This window comes from Nicotiana sylvestris, chromosome 3 (genome assembly GCF_000393655.2).
Source record: "Nicotiana sylvestris chromosome 3, ASM39365v2, whole genome shotgun sequence".
Taxonomy (NCBI): Eukaryota; Viridiplantae; Streptophyta; class Magnoliopsida; order Solanales; family Solanaceae; genus Nicotiana; species Nicotiana sylvestris.
This window is the reverse complement of record NC_091059.1, coordinates 57,827,518-57,851,040: the sequence shown is the minus strand read 5'-3', so window position 1 is coordinate 57,851,040 and position 23,523 is coordinate 57,827,518. Positions and strand designations below refer to the sequence as shown.

The window sequence follows — 23,523 nt, the reverse complement described above, 5'->3', positions numbered from 1 at the left end:
AAAACTGAAAATTGTGTTCTGATTGTTTATAAATTGCTCAAGTCTAACAGATTTTGAAAACCAGTAGGTAAACTGATTAGGATTCTGTCACTTCCCTTAAAACAAACACTGCATATCCTATGTCTGTAACATTCATCTAGATATCATGTTCCTAGGCTTTCTGAACTTCTTCAAAATTAGTTGTTTCAGACGTGCGATTTATTTGCCTATGTATATGTGGAGGTAAATATGAGCCTTTTGCTTGCTTCCTTAATTGACAGTCCTATGTGTTATTTGTTGTCGCCTAGACCTTTCCCCTTTAAACACCTTAGGATTTTCTAGAACTGCCTAAGACTAGAGGTCCTAAATTCCTTCGGGGTCACAGGGAAGGGATAGGTAATAGCACGCTTAGAGGTCGTTAATCAAATTCGCTTATATAACTATTAAGGGGAGGGTAATGGGTAGTAAAAGGATATGATGACTTGCGCGCTAATGTCACGTGTAGCCCCTCTAGTTGAGGAGGATTACCGGGCATTGCACAGATTAATCCTTTAGGCTAATCAACTTAGGACTTCCCTTTCCCAATTCCTATATGTGTTTAAATTATCTAAACTTCTTTCATATATGTGGATTGGACCATCTCAGCTTCTTTGATCATATATGTGTTTAGACTGAAAACTACTTTTATTTGCCAATATGTGTTAAGACTGCTTACTTGTTAATTGACTAATTTTGATGGTTTAAGTTCGGCCGAGACCCACCGTTGTGGACCGCAAGGGGTGCCTAACACCTTCCCTCAAGGTTATTTCGAGTCCTTACCCTAATCTCTAGTAATGCAAAACTGGTTACATGAGTTAATTGCTCTAGGTGACCTAACGCACCTTAATCCGTTAGGTGGCGACTCTTCAAATACCCAATTTCCAAAAGGAAACGAGTTGTTCCCCCATGAATGTCGAAACTCGGGCTTCCCCGCAAAAAGGGAAAAAAAGGGTGCTACAGTGCTAAGGAGGGACTATTGGTAATGATGAAGTATTGAGGCTTCAGAGTCGGATGAGTGTTCCTAAGATGGATGGTTTGAGTGAGTTTATTATTTAGGAGGCTCACTGTCTATGGTATTCCAATCATCCAGGTGTTACAAAGATGTATCGTGATTTGAAGTAGCATTATTGGTGGACAAGGATGAAGAAGGAAATTGTTGGGTATGTTTCATGGTGTTTGAACTGTCAGTAGGTCAAGTATAAGAGTTGAGACTAGGTGGTTTGTTTCACAGGTTAGGTATACCAGAGTGGAAGTGGGAGCGTTTCACTATGGATTTTATGGTGGGGTTGCTACGGACCTTGAGGATATTGGATATTGTATGGGTCATTGTGGACAGACTGACCAGGTCTGCACATTTCATTCCGGTCATGACTTCCTACACTTCTGAGCAGTTGGCTCGGATTTATCTTAGGGAGATTGTTCGCCTACATAATGTGCATGGGTCTATCATCTCGGATCAAGGTACTCAGTTTACATTTCATTGTTGAAGAATGGTGTAGCATGAGTTGGGCACGTAGGTTGAGTTGAGTACTGCATTTCACCCTCAAATAGACGGGCAGTTTGAGCAGACCATTCAGATTTTGAGTCTGCGTTGTTGATTTTGGAGGCCAATTGGATCAATTTCTACCATTAGCATAGTTCGCCTACAACAATACCTACCAGTCAAGTATCCAGATGGATCTGTATGAGGCCTTATATGGGAGGTGATGTCATTCTTTGGTTGGTTGGTTTATGCCGAGGGAGGCTAGGTTGTTGGGCACCGATTTGGTTTGTAATGCTTTAGAGAAGCTAAAGTTGATCCAAGAGCAGCTTCGTATAGCGCATTCCAAGCAAAAGAGTTATGTTGATTGGAATGTTCAACGGTGTAGCTTTCATGGAGGGTGAGAGGGTACTTCTCAGATTTTCGGTCTGATGAGTTTTAGGAAGAAAGGCAAGTTTAGTCCTCGTTACATTGGTCCATTTGAGGTTTTAAGGAGAGTGTGTGAGGTAGCTTACTTACAGGCTTGCTTTACCACCCAACTTGTCGAGATTTCATCCAGTTTTTCATGTTGCCATGCTTTGGAAGTATCATGAGGATCAGTCACATATGCTTGATTATAGGTCGGTGCAGTTGGACAAAAATTTAGCTTATGCAGAGGAACTAGTGGCCATTTTAGATAGGCAGATTCAGAAGCTGAGGTCGAAGGACATTGCATCGGTGAATGTTTAGTATAGAGGTCAACCGGTCAAAGAGGCGACTTGGGAGATCAAGCATGATATGCAGAGCAGATATCCTCATCTTTTTGGCATTCTAGGTATGTTTCTAAACTCGTTCGAGGACAAACGTTTGTTTAAGAGGGGGAGAATATAACGATTTGGCTGGTCGTTTTATGTATTGGGCCTAGTTCCCCTATTTGATTCTTCCTGTATATGTGCTTATAGTTTGTGACTTGAAGGGGTGGTTAGTTTGTCTTCAGGAAGGTTTGGGAGTGAATTGAGACACTTAGTCTCATTTTGGAAGCTTAAGTTGTAAGAGTTGATCAAGGTTTGACTTTCATGAAAACGACCTTGGAATAGTGTTTTGATGGTCCAAATATGTTTGTATGGTGATTTTGGACTTATTCGTATGTTCGAAATTGGATTTGGAGGTTCCTAGGATGTTTATTTGGCGAAAGTTGTCAATTTGGAGTTTTGGAGAGTTCCTAAGTTTGATCGAGAGTTGACTTTGAGGTTATTGGATTTCGGATTGTTGTTTCGAAAGTTAGGATAGGTTCATGTTTTCATTTGGGGCTTGTGTCCAAAGTTTGGGTTCATTACAGATTGCTTAGGCTTGAATCGGACGCTTGGTTTGAAATTTGAAACTTGATGAACTAAAGTGAAGCTCAACATGTATTTTGATCGTCGATTCTTGGTTTTATTATTACTCATTGTGTTTGAACATCTGGATAAGTTTGGATCAGGTATTGAAACTTGTTTGCATGATTAGACAAGGTCTGGGGGGTTCGGGTGTGGTTTGGGGTGGTTTTTGCACCATTTTCCTCTTGTTTTGGATCGCTGGTTTCTGGTGCAGAGGGGCTTCTTCGCGATCGCGGAGGGAGGCTCACAATCACGTAGTAGAGATTTTGGCAGGCAAAGATTTACCCATCATGTTCATGGGAAAAGGTTTGTATTCGCGGAGGGATAGGATCTGCTACTTCACGTTCGCGCTCAGGAGACACGTTCGCGATGGCTTGTGGTTGGGCATGAGGTTTTCCTTCACGATCGCGAGTGTGAGGTCGCGTTCGCATAAGTTTAGCTGGTTAAGTGGTTGCATTTGCGGGGTGCTTTCGTGTTCGCGAAGGGGAGTTTCTAGCTGAAAATTTTTGGCCTTCGTGATCGCAATGTTGGACCCGCGATCATGATACGCAGGCATGGGCAGACTACTTAAATGAGAGTTTCGGTACTTTTACCTACTTTATCATATTTTGAGCCCTAGACTTCGAGAGTGGGTGACTTTGAGAAGCTATTTAACTACATCATTAGAGGTAAGCAATTTTCACTTGGATCTGACTGTATATCATGATTTTCCATGAATTTCTACACCTAAAAACTTGGATTTAGTGAAGTTTGAGAATTTTTGGAAAAACTCTTGGAAAGTGAATAATTAAGATTTCAACCTAGACTTAGAGTCGATTTTGGATGAAACTTATATGTTTGGACTCGTATTGGAATGGGTGTTCGAAATTTGTGAGTTTTGTTGGGTAGCGGGTGGGGTTAATGTCTTGATTGACTTTGTGTATTTGATTAAATATTCAATAATTATTGTTTGGGTTCGATTTCTATGACTTTTTTGACCTTTTTTTGTTGTATTACTAGATTCAAGCCGTTTGGAGATGGATCTTTGAGGATTTCATATTTTGGTGATTTTTAGGCTACCGAGTGGAGGTAAGTCTCTTGGCTAACCTTGTTAAGAGGAAAACTCCTAGAATTTGACTTAATTCCTATGTATTTAAGATATTGAAGGGTGGATATACGTGGTGGCGATACGCACTTACCGAGTTTATATCATGACCAGAGTATAACAGGAATGTTGTATGCCTTGTTTTGACTATGTGCCCATTTGATTCATGATTTATTTGACTTATGTAACTATGTTTGCTCTCTTATTCATGTTAGAAATCATGTTGAGGTTTATGATTAATTACGAAGGCATAGGAACTTATCCTTGATATGTTGAATTCTTAAATTGTCTATAGTCACATAGAGATTCCATGAGCACAAATCCGTATGTTTTGTATTAAATCTTTGTGCACCTTTTATCTGTAATTCTTGAGCATATGCATACATTTTTAATAAGGACACTTGATTTGGACGGAGAATTTTGGCACGAAAGGTAAAGCGTGCAGATGAGATACAGTTATGGCACATTGGACATGATGATCGGACATTAACTTAAGAGTGATGCTATTATGCTCCTCTTTGCGCTTGAATTTGGATCCGTCCCTTTGGATTCATGTGATAACCCATGTTACTTTGGTCCCTATAAGCATGGTCGGTGCATGGATATTGTACCGGGTCGATGCATAGATTTTGTACCGAATTATGTTGATACATGGATGGTGTATCGGGATACATAGATCTTGTACCGTTTTGAAAATGCATTCATATTATTGACTCATATAGAAAAATTTATTTAATTATTAACTATTACTTGACATCCTTATATGCTAATTGGAAGTCTCATTGCTCCGTTAATTGAGCATGCCATCTTTTATTACTATATGTGAGTAGCATTTTGGTTAATTCTGTGAAAGCATGCTTAATTCCTTTCAACTGTTGATATTTGTTCTTATTATTTATGACATTATCTACTATTTCAGTTCTTAACCAGTGGGTAAGTATTCGGAAGCATCAAGTCTCATCACTACTTCTTTAAGATTAGACTTGATACTTACTAGATATCGATTGTGATATATTTATACTATGTTTCTGCACATCTTTTTGTGCAGATCTTCAGGTGGGTCCTAGAAGACACCAAATGATCCTACTAAAAATCTTAACTTAGGTAATAGAGTTTAAAATTAAAAACGACAGGTTGGGTCATTACATTTCTAAACCTGAGGACCAAATAGCTAGCATTTTTACTAAAACATTAAACAAGGTTCATTTTGAGAAGAATAGGCTGAAAGTATGGTTGACTAAAGATCACATGAGTGATCATATTTCCGTTCCTTACTGCTTGGCTAGTATGAGCTGATTAGGAATTTTGTTAATAATGAATTAAAATGTCATTTCTAGTCATATAGTGTAAAAGGAATGCACTGAGACCAACGTATAATATTTTTCACAAAGGCCTAATAATGCTATCCTTATTATCAGAAATGGATATTCATTACAAGCTGGAAAGAAACGAACAGAGAAATCAAGTTCACGATTGTTTAGGTAAGCACTTACTCACTTTAGAATGCATTTATGTTTTATTTTATGAAAACTGTGAAGATCAATTTAAAGCCACCTGAACCGGGTAATTGTTCGACCTAACACGTATAGATAGCATCAGCTGTGTGCTGACTTTCACTGTCTGATTAATAAACTTTACATATAGAACATTGGCTGGGGTGTTTGGTTTTAACTCCTTTTTTGGTCATTGTTCTTTCTTTAAAAAATCTTATATTCTATAATTATGTTAAATAACCTAAATCTGCCCAGCAATATGTGAAAAGGAGAACAAAATAATACTCCCTACGTTTCGATTTATACGAACATATTTGACTGAGCACAAAATTTAAGAAAGAAATAAACTTTTAAAACTTATGCTCCTAAACAAACCATAAAATTTGTATAGTTATAAAAGCTTCGCATTGCAAGTAAAATTAGAAGTTTAAGCTAAATTATTTTTAAATTTAAAAGGGGGTCATTCTTTTTTGAAATGACCAAAAAAAAAATCATATAGACTGAAACTAAAGTACTAGTAAACAATAGCAACGCTTGACTTCACTTACACGGTTCAAAGAAAGCAAATATGCGGCGTAGGGTCTAGGTAATGTGATTGCTGCCTACGTTATCTGAAAATACATGTCTAATTGACCAACCCAGATATGAACTCACTTTTGAGAATTTAAATGCAAATTGAGGAGCTCCTAATAGAATTGCCTTCCTATAGTAGAATCAAATGGAAAACACGAAAACAGCATTTATAAATAGATTCTCGAGAGAACAATAGGGACTAATTTCACACCCACCTACCCACTAACCAACCATGCGACCCACACACACTCACACGAGAGAGAGAGAGAGAGAGAGAGAGGGAGGAAGGGAGGGAGGGAGGGAGGGAGGGAGGGAGGGAGGGAGGGGGAGCGGGGGCGGGAGAGAGAGAGAGAGGGAGGGACGGAGGCCTTCCAAATCATGGGTAAGAAATATACAATTGTGACCAACGCCTTGCAAATCATGGGCAAGAAATATACAATTGTGACCAACTTTGCTGCCATCTGACCCATTAAAAATACATATTTTGCTAGTATTAGTCACTTGAATAAACATTTTCTATTTGTCAGCTTGTCCCAGACACGTTAGCTGCAGGAACCTTAGGTGGATAATTTGTCAAGTCAACATCAATGAGAGAGGGATCATGGGACAATGAGACACTATTTGATGTATCTATCAGCAATGCAGAATTCACTGCCTCTGATTTACCAGTTTGACAGCCAATCCCAGCATTTTCGGAAGTACTGCTAGCAGAAGAAGAGAGACTAGACAATTGTATATATTCCAATTTGTTTGCAGATATCTTCTTGTTTTTCCTAGAAGTATCCATCTCTGTGCCAGTTGGGACAAAAGTCCTCGCCCTGTATTTTTTTGCTCCCTCGTCACCCTCGCTATGATTATAGAGCACGTAATCATGATAAGTAGGAGCAAACTGCATTTGGTGGAAGAACATAAAAATTTGTGAAGATACATTTGGTTATACAGTAGAAGGCAAAACAGAAAATGAGCATGTTGCCTGGTTTACCTGGTGGACAGTGTCATGGTAAAAGTCATTAAGTTTAAGGGCATGGCCAAGGCTAGCCAAAAAACCATGAGAAGGACCAACATTAGCCCCAGCATACTCCTTGTATGGAAAGGCAAAAAGATGGCCGGCAGCAGCAATAAGCATCTCAACACAAATTATAAAATTCTGAAATTCTGCAGCTTCCTCGGTGTCTTTAATAAATCGAGCCTTCGCAGCAAGAAACACCAGAACTCCCTGGAAGTCAGTTACGAAGAAGGATATGAGAACTTGAAGCTTGAAATGGACATAACTTTTAAACACAAGAATATATTCCGTGAACCAAGAGCCAGTACTTCTCTGTCTAGGATTTCAGTATAAGCTCTGTTACACACCATTGCATGACCAAAAAACAAAAGGAAAACCAGCCCTTTAAAAATACATGACTTATCCAAGCTAAGTTAAAAAGGTAATCCTCGCTTTGTCAGCAAGCAAACTACCACATTTCAAAAGCAGAAAAGGTAAAAGCAACCATTCCTCAATAAAGGTTTGTTATTTTATTTTATTGCATGGGGGGGGGGGGGGTTAAGGGACAGGGCTAATGGGGGAGGAGATTACAAGGTGAGGAATCGAACCCTCACCAACAAGGTAAAAGTTCAGGTAGCCAACCAACTGAGCTACTAAGATTTCCCCTTTAATAAGACTTCACTGGAAAGGAAAATTAATAAGAGAATTTCATAATTATATCAAGTTATCACTAAAAAGAATAAGTACAACAAGTTACATTTGCAACTCACCTATGTAACACAAACCTCACCACAGTCAAACAAGAACAACAACAATAACATATCCACTGTATTCCCACAGTGTGAGATTTGGGAGGGTATGTGTACGCAGACCTTACGCCTACCTTGTAGAGGTAGAGAGGTTGTTTCCGATAGACCCTCGGCGCAAGAAAAGCATTTCTCAGCAAGTTTGAACAAAAAAAACAATAGTGAAGAAGCCATGTTGAAAATATTGAAGATAAGAACAGCAACATCGAAATAACAAAGCAATAAAAAAATGGAAGTAAGTGAAACAACAGGTAGCAATAGAAATCTAAAAATAAGATAATACGAGAATAATAGTAGTAGTAGTAATAATAATAATAATAATAATATTGATATGGAAAATATGGAACAAATACGGTGTCCCAAACTCGATTACCTACTAATCTTCTACCCTTATCCTCGACCTCCATATCCTTCTATCTAGGATTATGTCCTCTCTAAGCTGGAGATGTGTCATACGCTGTCTAATCACTTTTCCCCAATACTTTTTCGGCCTATCTCTACCTCTCCTTAGACCCACAATTGCCAACTTCTCATACCTGCTCATCGTGGCATCTGCGCATCTCCTCTTCACATGCCCGAACCATCCTAGTCTCGCTTCCCTCATCTTGTCAACCACGGAGGTCACTCCCACCTTGTCATGAATATTTTAATTAATCATTTCTCTTCTAGTATGTCCCCACATCCATCTCAACATCCTCATTTTCACTACTTTCATCTTTTGAGCATGAGAATTCTTGACTGACCAACACTACGCCCCATATAACATAGCTGATCTAACAACCACTGTGTCTTTGTGGGACCTTCTTATCGCACAAGACACCGGATGCGAAACCACAGTCAAACGAGAAACAAGCAAAAATGGCCATCTAGTGAACAGCATAACAATTCTAGGCATAACAGCATTCCCAATGGGCATCAATAAACAGTTGAGGAAAGATAACCACTTACGAAAAAACACAACTATGTGAAAAAAAACCGTGTGCATCAATAAGCAGTTAGTAATAATAGTTCTAGACTTTAATTGTTTTGCTGGACAATGGTGAAACGATACTAGGACAGAACCACTACTTGTGAAAGCAATTTTTTAGCTAACAGAGCCAATGAAGTGAAAAGCATCAAACCATGCCAGATTTGGTGCAATAAGGCCAGTGATAAAAGATTATGGAAGGTTTCTTTACCAAATAATACAGAGAGTAAATAAATGTAATTAAGCACAATTCAATTTCAGTGGTGGATACAGAATGTGATTATATAAATTTATAGGAAGATGGAAGATCCTACCTGCCAGTAAGTAAGGAATACAACAGATTTGATTATGATAAACTTTGGAACTGGATTAAATGGCTGGAGCAAATCTCTGCATGCCACGTAAAACAAGACCAAGGCATAAAGTGCCATCGAGTATGAGATAGTATAGATAATTGTGAGGTAGAGGTAGGATTGCTTTGGACTGAAATTTCCATCCTCATATTTCTGTTTTGCATAAAGTATGAATGTGACTGCCACTAATATGGGCTTGAGGATCACAAACTGTAAACATCCCTGCTTGCACCTACGAATAAAGCGCCTGCATAGCTTTGACATCAACAGAAATGCAGTTTACCAAATATAAAACACGAGATGAAATCTTGAATCATCTAACAAAATTTATAGCATTTCCGCGATACCTATGCCATTAACTAAACAGGACAACATGGTGAAAAATAATCTGGTGTAAAGGATCAAGGGGGTCGTTAAGTGGCTCAAGACTACTGAAAATCCATTGACGTCCAAATATTAGATACAAACTAAAAAGGTCCAAATAATTAATGTTCATTTGTGTTGGAGAGAGAATACTATTTATTGACAAATTGCAAAGAAATGTGGCTTCCTGCAAGAGTATCTTACCCATCCAAAGGAATTGGAGGAAAGCAGCACATCATCAGATACCAATTAGGCTTTAGAACTCGGCCACTCAGATTTAGAACAACAGCTCCTGGGCCACCTACCCATGCAAGGCAGAGTGATAGAAAATTATATATGACCCAAGCCTCATATCTGAAATGGAAATTAGAAATATTAAATCCATAAAGTTTATTATTTAGCTTCAAAGAGAAACGTTTACGCACCATCTCAGTTCAAAGGATAAATCGTATACAAATTTATAACCAAACACTCCTTTCCCCTTAAAAACTATTTCTTTTGGCATGCTTGAATAGGATGGAAATTAACAAAGAAAATATTGACTCAATTACACGTGAAATATGTACAAATGAGCTAAAAATGTCAAACAATGAAGGCAAAACAACAAACAAATATAAACCAGACTCTGCCATACTGATGTAAATTTTTGAAGATAATAGAAGTAGAAGGGCTATGAGTGAGCCAAACATGTGAAATCGAGATCCCGCCATCCCGGAGAGCCCATGCACGAAGACATAACTTATTCAAAGTGTTTAATGTAAATTTGGGACAAAACATTGTGTTAATACACAATATTTGTTTCTGTGTAATTGAAGTATTTATCCAAAAAAAGAATAGTCTCTATAATTGAAGCTACTACACTCCTTCTCTTTCCTCTAAAGTCCAAAGAAATGTGGCCTCAGCTTTGAGGAAGTTCTTCTTTCGATAGTCAAATGCACTCACAAACACCAAAAAGAACAACAGTAGCAAGTATATGGATACAGTATGTTATAGTTGAAGTTAAAATGCTCCTTCCCTTTTACTCAAAAAAAAAAAAAAAGAATGATCCTTCACTTCCTCTGAATTCAAATATATGCGGTTTAAACAAATGTCAAGTTTCACAAACACAACCACCAAAAAGTGTAACATCCCAAGTATAGGGATCTCATAGTAAGATAGATAAACCAAGAATCAATATAATAAAACTAACCTAACAAAGAACATACTCAAGACATGGATCATAGTAAGACTAATATTGTTTCCATTTCCTCTCTATATGCTGTAAGCACCAACTAATTTCTGTGAGGTTTCCGTCAATGCATAGACACCAAAAAGAGCTCACAAAGACATTATAGTTTTTGCAGTAGTTCAAAGGAAGTTTCAAGCCATTTCTCTCTAAGATTTTTTAAAAAAAATCGGTTATTGTCATAATATTATTGATGTAAGAAAACCACCATTAAAGTGATGCTGGGACAGAGTACATCCAAAAGAAAGACTTTCTGGTGAGTAGGTAACGAACTTAGAGAGTCAACAAAAGCCTCCGGCTCTAAAACATTTGTTGCGGTCTTGTCTAACGACCCGACCAGTCATTTTGAGCTCTAGCATGTCATTCGCCGGTTTGAGACATTGACTAGCTTCACTATATGTATAATGACTTGCATGTGCAGTTGGTTTTGATTTTCGAGAAGTTCAGAGTTGATTTGGAAGAATAATTCTCAATTCGAAAGGTTTAAGTTAGAAGAGTTGATCAAGGTTTGACTTTTGAGTAAACGTCGGAATCGAGATTTGAAGGTTCCTATAGATTCGTAAGGTGATTTCGAACTTGGGTGTATCTTCGGGTTGAGTATCGGATGGTCCGGGAGCGATTCAAATTATCGGAAGTTTGCATTTTGAAGGTATTGAATTTGCTAAGTTTGACTTGGAGTGGACTTTGGTGTTATCAGACTTCGGGTGGTGTTCCCTGACCTTGGATAGGTTCATATAGTTGATTAGAACTTGTGTGTGAAGTCTGGTCGTGATCCGGAATGTCTAAGTGTGATTCGGACACGGTCAGCGAAGTTTGAAAGTTAAGAGAGGGATTTTGATAGTCGATTCTTGGTTTTGATGCTATTTGTGGCATTTCGAGCCTTTGGATAAGTATGGATAAGGTATGTGGACTTGTTGGTATGATTGAACACGGTCCTAGAAGGCCTCGGGTGTGTTTCAGGATGGATTCAGACCATTTCCCTTTGATTTGCAGCTGCTGGTTTTTGGTGTCTTTGGTATGCATCGCGATCACGGATGGTGCGTCGCGATCGCGAAGGGTGATCTGGAGTTGGGGTTTGTTGTTCTTTGCGATCGGGGGTGATGCTCCGCATTCTCACAGTGGCCTGAGTTAGGGCTTCGCATTTGCGTGTCAAGGCCCGCGTTCACATAGGGGTTGAAGTCGGGCTGGGGTGAGTTGGTTTTCGTGGACACAAAGAGCTCTCGAGTTCATGGTGGAGGGGTTGTTCGTGTTTTGTGATCGCGGAAGGTCAAATGCGATCGCGTAGGCTATTTTGGTCGGCAGGGGTGTTTTTGCTTCGCGATCGCGAGGCTTTTAACCGCGATCGCGATAGGTAATGCCTGGGCAGTGTATAAGTTAGTAAGTCAAGAATTTGCTCATTTTTATCTTATTTCTCTAATCGGAGGAGATTTTGGGGCAATTTTGAAGGGGCATTTTTATCATCTATCACAAGGTAAGTGATTCCTACTCATTGTGAGCTAAATACATAAATTATATATGAATTTTAATATGGAAATTGGTTGAAATAGTGGGATTTTGGAAGAAACTCTGGAAATTGTATTTTTGAGTTTTGACCACGAAATTGGACATGGATTCGAAATAAATCATATATTTGAGTTCGTGGTGCTATGGATAATATTTATCTTCGAAAATTTTCGAAATCCAAGCGCGTAGGTCCCGGGGTTGACTTTGTTTACTTTTCGTGTAGAGTTGGGAATTATTTGTAATGTAAATTACGAGTCTTTGAGTATATTTTCATTGGCTTACACGTTCTTTGACTAGTTTCGGATCGTTTGGCATTGGTTTGAGGTATTAGAGAGGCGTTGGACCCAGTTATCGGATTTCGGAGCGAGGTAACCTCATATCTAACCTTGTAAGGGGGAATTTACTCCGTAGGTGTTATATTTGTTACGTGCTACGTGTTATAGGAGTACGCACGTTTGAGGTGACGAATGTCTGTGCGTATGGAAGATTCTTGATTATGTATGTGTAGACTTAGGCTCATACCATGTTTTAATTGTACTATTTGAGTTATTCTTGCTTGCTTAGATACTTTAATTTATGTTTTTGTCTAAGACTAGACTTGCCTGCTATTTAGATACTTGATGCGCTACTTGATTAGTCGCGGAAATTATACTTCTTTTTACGAATTTCTCCCACGTTGTACGTGTTGTTCGAAAGTTTCTTGAATTTCATAACTCACATATATACTCGTGAGTTGGGCCAATGACCCGTCAAAGTTTCACTATTCTAATGGGATCGGGCTGAACGCCTCAGTAGTACCATTATGGGATCGGGCCATTCGTCTCGGCGGTATTATGAGATGCGTCTATGGATCGGGTCATACGACCTCGCGTTGCGCACTATTATTACAAGATTGGGTCGTTCCCCTCGGCAAAATCGTGCGTAATATTCGATAAGGAGTCAACATACCTATGAGTCCTTCTGACTTGAGATGTGACATTTTGTTGGTTATTGATCTTATATATGTTCCATTCGAGGTAATATTCGGTATTTGAGGATTTTGTATTTATTCTTCTGTTGAGGATCATGTTATGCACATGTATCTGTTTTTCATTGCTTTTACTTGCCATGCTTTCCCAAATATCCTAATTAAGCATCAACAACTTTTTTTAATAAAAGCAACTGTGAGTCAATAGAGCCATTTAAATCAACGTCAAATTACTGCAGGAACATCATTTATCAGAATCGCAAAAAATTCCACATTTCAATTTTCAATCAAAAAAGCTAGAGGTTGTTTTATTGCTAGAAAAGGGAGGGTTATACTTTGAACTCCTTCACACAACTCGAATGAAATAATACGTTACCAAGTTGCATTTGCCAATCAAAGCCTGCTCCAAGTCCAAGTGACCCCCACCCCACCCCTAAAAAAATTCTTAGAAAGATATAAAAAAAAAAGTCATAAGCAAAACGAATCCAAGATCCTAATCGTTTCGTAGAACAAGGGTTTTGCAACACCGGCATCATATTTTTTTCATATCAACTTACAACCAAAAAATAATTACTAGCCGCATCTCTCTCAGTTTTGTATCATCGCTCAAAATTCCAATTAATTTCAGAATATACACTATAAACTATGTGTAATAGGGGTGGTAGAGTAACAAATGCTTAATGTCTCATGGCTCCTTGTACTTGACACACTAACTAATGTAAGTTGTTCTTTTCCTCAAATTATTTGATGTTATTTGGCTCCCCAAACTACTATCCAAGTGAATAAAGGCACTTTCCACAGTGTTATGGGAATTCAAATTGAGGCGTGAGAAAATTCCAATTTTCTCTCTCGTAATTGATATCTGTCATTGAAGGGCAGTTTGTAGTTTGTTAACCTCTCCTTCCCCCCCCCCCCTTCCCCAGAGAAAAAACCCCTACAGATATCTTCTTGTACGCAGATACTATAAGATTCCAGCTTGGGCAACTATTTCTGTTTTGCTACGTCATAGTGAAGGTATGGAGGTCGAAGATTAGGGTAGTAGATTAGGTAGTCTATAGTGTTAATAACGGTAGTATTGGCACACAGTCTCGCTTTCTGTGGGCAGCAGTAGATTTTTATGACTAACCGTTATTTTCTTTCATTGTGGATTACCTTATTACTTTGTTGTTTTTATTCTGCTTTTATATGGCTTTTTGGTACTGTCCTTTCTTATCTATATTTTCGTTAATGTGGTGCTTATACTTTCCTGAGCCGAGGGCCTATTGGAAACAGCCTCTCTATCCTCACAAGGTAGGGGTAAGATCTGCGTACACACTACCCTCCCCAGACCCCACAGTGTGGGATAAGACTGGTATGTTGTTGTTGTTGTTGTACAGTGAAGATGGGCTGAAAAGCTTTGCAATAAGAGACATTTCTCCACTTCTTTTTTTATGAAATAAGATTCGTCATTGCAAGGCATCAAGAAGATGCAAACTTACAAAGAGGATAAGTGTTAGCTCCATTACGAGAAAAAACTTACTTAGCACAGGGAGCTAGCCACAAGACAAAAGTAGAAAGTAGCTAAGTTAGAGCAATTGAGCCAATGAAATCTACCAGGGAAACTACATTATTTACCGGGGTTAGAGAGTTCCAAAAATAAATACACAAGGCATTTAGCTTTGAGAGTATGGATAGGAGTAGAAATGCCATCAAAACATCTGTGATTCGTTTCTTGCCAAAGGCACCAAAAAATGCTTGCTGGGATCATCTTCCGGATCTTCTTGATGGTTCTGTCAACTTTCCAACTACTTCAACCCTTCATTGCCTCCCTAATACCTTGTGGTTGTGTCCAGCATATACCCAGTATAGGGTGAAGCATATACCACATGTTTGTTGCCACCAGGCAATGCAAAAATAGGTGATTGATTGATTCATAGTTTTGCTGACACAAGTAGCATCTATTAACCAGCTCAAAACTCCTTTTACAAAGATTGTCTTCGGTGAGGCAAGCTTCTTTGAGTGCAGTCCAAGTGAAGCTGATAACTTTTGTAAGGAGCTTTATCCTCTAAATAAGCTTCCAAGGCCAAGAATCAATGATTCCATTGAGCTCGCACGTGCGCCTGTAGCAGTGCTGTGAAGAGCGTGAAGCGAGGAAAACCGACAAGCCCCTTTTCGCTTAAAGCGAGAAGCGAAGCGCTCACTTTTTTGAAGTGAAGCGGAATTAAAAAAAATATTAAAATAAATATTGCATAGACAACCTATGTAACTGTAAGCAAATAAATGGCAGTAACTGAAACGAAAAAAATTAGGCAGTATTTCGCTGCAATTTAAGACTGAAACAGTGAAGGAAAAAGAAGAAGAAGAGTGAGAAAAAGAACTGGAGGGAAAAAAAATTGGCAGCATTTCGCTGCTATTTTGAGATTGAAAAAGAAAAAGAAAAAGAATGAGGAAGAATAAATCACATACCTGGGCTCGAACTTGAAAAGTGCAGAAAATGGGAACCATAGTCGCCTATTTTTTTCTGCTGCTCGATATGTTTTGAGAAAAGAGAGCTTTTTTAATTTTTAATCGTTAGCAGCCTTAATATATCGAAGCGCTCGCTTCTGTCGCTACTGTCGCTTCTCGCTTTTTTGGCAGAAGCGAACGCTTTATAACACCTGCTACGCTTCACAACATAGAAGCGACCAAGTTCCCGCTTCGCTTCGCTTCACGTTTTAAGCATTGAAGCGAACACTTTTCACAACACTGGCATGTAGCCTGACTTCACTATATATGGGCATGTACCAACACCCTATGTAACTAAGCCTGTCTTGGGTCTGCTCATTTATGGTAAAGTTTCCTAATATACCAAGCAGAACAAGTAGACTATCCAGCTCCCAGTCATGCATGTTCCTTCTGAAAAGTGGAACCCAAGAGTTTCCTGATCTATATTGACTTACTGTGGAGTTGGTGTCACTACCAATCTAGAATAGCAGTGGAAAACTCTCTTTCAAGGGGCAGTTGTTTAACCAACTATCTTCCTAGAATCTTACATGCAACCCATTCCCAACCTTGAAAGAAATATTCTGAGAAAATTCCTCCTAATGGCTGCTAATGTATTTCCATGGCCCAACATCATGGGGGGTCTACTGAGTTTGGTACACCAGTGGCTCGGTTGACCGTGCTTGGCTATCACCACCTTCTTCCACAGGCTGGTGTCTTCTTCACCAAATCTCCCTACCCATTTCATTAACATGCTTTTGTTGTGCTTTGCTAGGTCTTTAATTCCATGTCCACCAAGGTCTTTAGGTTGAGTCACTTTGACCCATTTAACCAGGTGAAACTTATGTCCCTCATTGTTCCCCTTCCATAGAAAATTCTTCCCGAGTTTGTCCAGCTGCTTCAGCACTTTGCTAGGCATAGGATATAATGACATGAAATAGGTTGGGATACTGTCAATTACACTGCTAATAAAAGTTAGCCTACCACCCATGGAGAGATACTGCATCTGCCATGTCGCCAATCTCTTCTCTACCTTCTCTAACACCACATTCCACACTTCAACGGATTTGAATTTGGCTCCCAATGGTAGGCCAAGGTATGTGGCAGGGAAGGAGCCAATACCACAGCATAGAATATCAGCTAGAGCCTCTAAGTCGGGAACTTCATTAACTTGGTATATTATGCTTTTTAAGATGTTGATGTGAAGTCCTGATATAGCTTCAAAAATGAGCAGAGTTAGATTAAGATATTGAACCTGAGATTTTTCAGCACCACAGAAAACTAATGTGTCATCTGCATAGAGCAAATGTGAGATTGAGATTGGATTCCCTTGAGGTCTTCCAACACTAAAACAATCTAACCAAAGCAAGTGTTTTGTTTTGTCCAACATCTTGCTAAGACCCTCCATAGCTAGGATGAACAAGAATTTGCCTTAAACCTTTTGGGATGAGAAGAATCCTACTGGGCTCCTATTTAAGAGAATTGAATATTTGACTGTAGTCAAGTTGTATTTAATCCACTTGATCCACCTGCTACCAAATCTCATTTTCCTTAGCATTGAAAACATGTATGCCCAGTTAACTTAGTCTAATGCTTTCTCAATATCCAGTTTGCACAAGATACCTGCACTTCTTCTGCACCCGAAAGCCAGTTGTATCCTCATTTCTTACTGTGACAGAATCATCTCATCCTTTCATTGTACTTTTTTACATAAGCTACACCATATGATTGAGTGGTTTGGTTGGGTCCTCTGCCCCTCCTCGTCTCTTCCTAACTTCATCCAGAACCTTTAGAGGGAATTACATTGTTTCCCAATTTAGAAGATGGTTTTTTTCCTCCCCCCATATACACCGTAAGAAGCTTCTTGTAAAGTTTTCCAACCTTTGTGCCAACGTAAATGGTGTGGGTAGACAAAAATGTAGTATTTCAGCATGCTAGAGAGCCGATAGAGTGCTCTTTCTCCCCTTTGACAGATACCTCTTTGGTCATCCAGCAAGCGTCTTTTCAACTCTCTCAACAAGCGGTTCTCTACGATAAGTCGGTCAGTTGCACCCACAGGTAGTTCCAAATAAGTCACATGGATGGAGCCAACTCATGCTCCGAGGATTTGAATTTATGGAAGGATGTGGTCTATTTGAATTTCAATTATCCTACATCTCAACAAGCGCCTAGCTAAATTGTTTTACCTCTCTTTAATAAACTTTAAGGCCTTTCCAGTTGTCCCACGTACTCCTAGTCGAAGCTTCTTGAGAAGCTTTCGCTTTGTTGACCTAATATGTTGTTGGAGGCTTTAACGTTGGACCGCTAACTTGGTAGTTCAACAACTATAGCACCTACAACAGCATATCAGCTGGTTTCCGTTATATTAGTTATTATTACTTTGAATGTCTTCATGTTTGGTTGACCCAATGCGTTAAAGAATGATGTTTCGTCTTTGATATGGAAGAAGCATCCATAATCCTTTTGCCGTAAATTCAAGTTTAGCTTAAATGTTATATATCATAACATATTGTCTGTTAAGGTATTATATATGTTTCAAAGCTGAAAGCAAGTATAGACATAGTAATCGTGTCATGCCTGCTAATCCGTTGGCTGCATAAACACATTTCAGAAAATCAAGGACATTGCAGTTTCAAACCCTAACTCTGCACTTAAGTCAATAATAGCTTCCTAGCCCATTAACAAAGGATACAATGTAGAGTATTCAATGTAATCAGTACCAGTCTCATGAGACCAGCACTATAGGAATCAAAAGTTCATTGTATTTAACTATACATGCATGGGATTTAAAGAACTAGGAAGAGCCAACAACCTAGAGAGAGTAGGCTTGTGAAAAAGAACTTGCTATAGTGAACAACTATGATTTTCGGTATGTACATCACTAAGCTATTCACTATTAATATCATCCCATCTAGCCTTCATGGTTGCTACTAGTTGCAAAACTTATAATCAGATTGGCAAAAATAGCAGCAAAATAATAGGAACAAACAGCATGTGATCTTATCATAGTAACTTGAAGAATAAGTATGTACATCAAACCCACTAAATACTAAATTGAACCGTACTTACATTTCCCGTATGGAATTAAAATAGATGGCGTTCTTATTTAGAACGAGTGACAAGAATGACGTCAGCGCATAAACCTGTCATGGAGACAAGGAGAATAACTTTAATTTATCAAAGTGATAGCAAAAATTGCTAGATGGAATGTAACTATGAATTTCTTAAGGATTTCAGAAGTCAAGCTTGTTAGTTAGCACCTATGTACCGGGAACATTCATTTGTTAACTAACATTAACACCATTGTGTCCAGATATAAATAAATAGGATGACCTTCTGGAAATAAATGCAAAATTTGTGGGCTAATGCAACATACTCTTTTTGATAAGGAAAGAGTATGTTGCATTAGCCCACAAATTTTGCATTTATTTCCAGAAGGTCATCCTATTTATTTATATCTGGACACAATGGTACTAATGCAACATACTCTAAAAGTCCATAAAGCTAGAGTACTCGCTGTGAATATAGCACCTTAAATTTAGATTTGAGGGAACACAATAATATCCTCTACGCAATAAAGCACAAAATCCTACAACTAATTCTGCCAAATTAGGCCCTTTAGCATGAGATGGAGGAGAAATTTGTCCCATTTGACCATAGTGTCAAGATCACCAAAAACTCAAAGGAGTGACTCTAAACATGCTACTCAGGAACACAATCATCACAGTATATCAGCCATGCACTATTACATTTCAAAATCAAATTTGTAGTCCTAGCTTTCAGTGCCCCAAGAAGTTCCTTGCCCCAGATTGGACGCCAGGTACTAACCTACTAAATAGGATATGCTAACACTTTCTTGTTAGTTGAAGGCGTGACGCACCCGGCCCCAAGGTGTAACCCTTTTTATAATTGTAAAAGTACAACAAGTTGCTTATTCTAATTGGGACTTTTTATCTCTCAAGCTTATTGCAGTCAATATCAATGCTCAAGAACCTAAATGATTATCCACTTGCATAGCACATAACTTCACAAGTTTTAGCTGTTTTCTAGTATATTTTGTACATTGCTTGAGAAGTAGAGAAACCCTCCCTAGGAGGTGTGCTTCTTACTTCTCAGTAAAGGCATAGTGGAGTCTGGTAGTTCATTCCTAGATAGCTGTCTGAGGCAGCCACAGCTAAGTTTAGTAATTTACTACTTGATGATTAATAAAAAAGTTTAATTACCAAAAACTTCACAAGCTTAACACTGATTTTTGGCCCAAAAACTTCAACTGACCTGATGCTCAGTGAATTTTGGCACAAAGCAAAATAGTAATTCAGTGTTATCAAAGGGGGAAAGCGCAAAAAAATCTCTAAGGCATGTTGAGGCTTTAAGCACAAAGCGTAAATAAAGCGTGGGCTTTAACGAAAAAAGGCGCAAATGAAGAAAAACTACAAATATGTATGTGTAGTTCAATACCAAATATACAAATATAGGGAGTATGGACTAAGAAATTGAAGAAAATTTACAATAAAGTGAAATATCAATTATTTAGTGTGGCCTCTTCAGGATTACGCTCATTGGCAAGGAAAAGTATACCTTAGAGCTTTGATGACAACGTTTAAGTGCCTGCTAAGCGAGGCGAAGCGCTCAATGTGTTTTGAGCCTCGCTTCAGGGCTTAAGCGCGCTTTAAGCGTGCCTTTGATAACACTGAATAGTATACAAATGGCATTCTGACATATAATGGTGCATCATTATAAGTGATGAATCTCAAAGGCAAAAGACATGTTCTGATTAATGAGGTGTATCAACCAAGCATAGAGGCAAAGATAAAGCTCAAGAATATGTGAGTCCATTTGTTAAAGATCAATTCATGTGGGAATTAAACTAGAATACTTGTCGTATAAATTATATGGAGCCCCAAGTCAAGCAACAACTCCGATTACTAAATTACACCAGTATCTTTAGCATATCATAGCAGACTGAATAATAAATAAGAAGAAAGTAGTCTACAGTTGCATGATGCTCAGGAGTACATAAACGTATTACTTTAAAGGTGAGATTGAGAAGAAGTTACATAATGTCAAAATACATAAACATACTAATTTCAAAGCTACTTTTTTTTTTTAACTTTAAAGGTACTTATCAAAGAAAATATTACTTTATAGGAGAGATTGAGGAGAACACTAAGAGTCAGGAAACACTTACAGGAACCATAAAGATGATCCGGACAATGTATCTTTGATAAGTTGGCTCAGTGTAATTCAAAAGGTGCCTGTATATGTGCACAAGTGCCAGCGCTATGGCACCAATGGTGCAAGGCAATGCAATAAGGATGTAATATATAGGGCCCATTTGCTCAGCTGATTATCAAGCATCAAAAAACACCCTCCTCTGAAACCTCATAAGATAACAAAAATGCCAATAGTAAAACTGGTTGATCAAACAAAGAAAGAAACTAGAGAATATTATATGTTTGGTGATGGCTGGATAATATTTTCGACGATGAATAATTTTAGAGTAGTTGGTTAGCACAAAAGAAAACATCTTTTGCCAAAAGGGAGAAATGACTTCCTTTACCAATAGGCACAAGTCATTTCCTTTACAAATATCACAACTCTTACTCCATATCACTTGCATTCTTATCCCATCACACTTGCTTCATCTGACTCTCGCTATGCGCGGGGTCCGGGTAAGGGTCGACCAGGAATATTTTCAATCTTTTATACTAAAAATCATAACGGAACTATTCTCATACCCTATCTTCTATCTTGCTTATGTCACCAAACATACACCGGAAAATAAGCAGAAGATGATATAGCAGTAAAACTTTATACTGGAAACGTTTTCTTCCACAGAAAGAGCTCACGATTACAAACCTAAAGAAACCACAGCTGTTCTCTTTTTCACTTGATGGGGTTACAATTCAAGTCTTGAATGGAGATACCACTGCCGTCAGAAAAAAGGAAAACCCAATCCCCCAAGGGTGATTCCCTGTAGCAAAAAGTCAGAAATGAGGAAAATGTTTGATAGAATTACAAAATTTATTCCGCTCTTTTTGTGCTCCAATACCCAAAGTTTGTCTAGTGGTACAAGCAATTGGACAACATAATTTAAAATTGCAAACTAGTTAGAAGCCCAACTAACCTTGTCAATGCAATTGGGGAAGAAAACTGAGTTACTAGAGTCCAATCGCTCGAAGAAGACAGTAGAAAGATAGATCTAATTGTTTGGTTTAAGGAAAATATCAACAAAGTGTCCAGCAAAAGTTAATTTGCTTGTTCTCCATGTGGACAGAGGAGGAGGCACATTTGCAAATGATTTGACTGCAGGAGCCAGGAGGGCATATATCCGGGCAAGCCGCCGGGCGGCGTTGCTAAGAGGAGTTCAATTTCAATAGTGTGACAATGAAAACAAATTTTGTTTCACTTGCAAAATAGTAGATCTCATATTTTTCTCGATTTTTTTTGCATCCGAAGTGGATTTTTCAAATGGTTTTAAAAATGACTAAAAACCAAATAGATTTTAGTCCGGGTTCACCGGCAAGAAAAATAATTCTAGAAGAATTTTTAAACCCCAGATGGGCAGTTTTCAGAAAATGGTTTCACGAAAATATGTCCCCTGAATTAGTACAATTTTTTAGACATGACTTTTATACAGACATTAGCAAGAATAATAAGATTATTGCTTTTGTTCCTTGGTTCATGTCTAAGCATGTTTATAACTATGTTTCTGTGTTGGAAAGAGATTATACGCTTAAATTATATTTCTCCTTTTATAAAGGACCTTGCTAAAGACATTGCTCTTCTTTATGAAAGATTAAAGAAGAATCCTAAAGCTTGGACTGACAGTCATACTGAAACAGTCAAGAGAATTAAGCAGAAGGTTAATAACCTCCCCTGTTTAACTCTCGCCAATCCTACTTGGGCAAAAGTTGTGAAAACTGATGCCTCTGATATTGGTTATGGCGGAATACTGAAACAATGTTCCCCTGTAGATAAACAGGAATACCTTGTTCAATTTTATTCTGATAAATGGAATAACTCCCAGAAAAATTATGCAACTGTAGCTAAAGAAATTCTTGCTATTGTTAAATGTGTGATGAAATTTCAGACTGAATTATATAATCAGAAATTTATTATTAAAATTGATTGTCAGGCTGCTAAATTTATCTTTAATAAAGATTTCAAACATGATGTTTCCAAACAAATGTTTGCAAGGTGGCAATCTTTATTCGCCCCTTTTGATTTTGAAATTATATACAAAAAAGGGTCTGATAATACCCTTCCTGATTTTCTTACTAGAGAATACCTAAACTAATAAGTTCTAATACTTTGTCTACAAATTATGAGACCTACATATAAGCCCCCTCGGCAACGAGGAAGAGGAAGGGCAGCTACTAATAGGAGAGAGAATAATATTCTTGCCCAAATAGGAAATCAAAGGCTTATAGCCGCTAATGTTACAGAAGGTAATATCGAACATCCATTATACAAGGAATTTATGGATTTTATAAAATCCAAAAAAGATGAAGGTACGTCATCATCTAATGTACCTACATACTCCTCAGTTATATCAGAGGATGATAATGACAATTTTGAGACTTATAGTCAAAAAGAATCCAAAGAGTTAATAATTCTTTTGGAACAATCCGACCTTAAATGGAAGGATAATCCTTGGCAAATTATGGCAAGATACTTTGATACAGCGTCATACGCTACTCCTGCATACAAATACAGAATGCATTATGAGATTATACTCTCAACAACAGGATCTGCAGATATTCAGCATTTCTATCCTGCTAATACTATAAAAATTTATAGTTTTTCGAAGATTATTATTAAGAAGGTTATACCTTCTGATAAATGGGGAATCAGCACACTCAAAGATCGTGAATATACACATCCAGAC

General features: G+C 38.1%; 1 protein-coding gene across 2 annotated transcripts; it reads right to left on the bottom strand.

The window, feature by feature from the left end:
- Nucleotides 1-6,379: 6,379 nt before the first annotated feature.
- LOC104241713 (uncharacterized) lies at nt 6,380-22,045 on the bottom strand. Of its 2 annotated transcripts, none has more exons than XM_070170783.1 (8): nt 21,760-22,045; nt 21,492-21,606; nt 20,821-21,013; nt 18,702-18,775; nt 9,682-9,831; nt 9,076-9,361; nt 6,986-7,219; nt 6,380-6,892 (listed from the first exon to the last, which is right to left on the bottom strand). In XM_070170783.1, exons 3-8 carry the CDS (start codon nt 20,965-20,967, stop codon nt 6,527-6,529), a joined length of 1,257 nt encoding a protein of 418 aa, XP_070026884.1. In that variant the 5' UTR covers nt 20,968-21,013; nt 21,492-21,606; nt 21,760-22,045; the 3' UTR covers nt 6,380-6,526. The 2 variants fall into 2 exon arrangements, with proteins under 2 accessions (XP_070026884.1, XP_070026883.1); XM_070170782.1 differs by having other exon boundaries at nt 20,821-21,006; nt 21,760-22,043.
- Nucleotides 22,046-23,523: the final 1,478 nt, after the last annotated feature.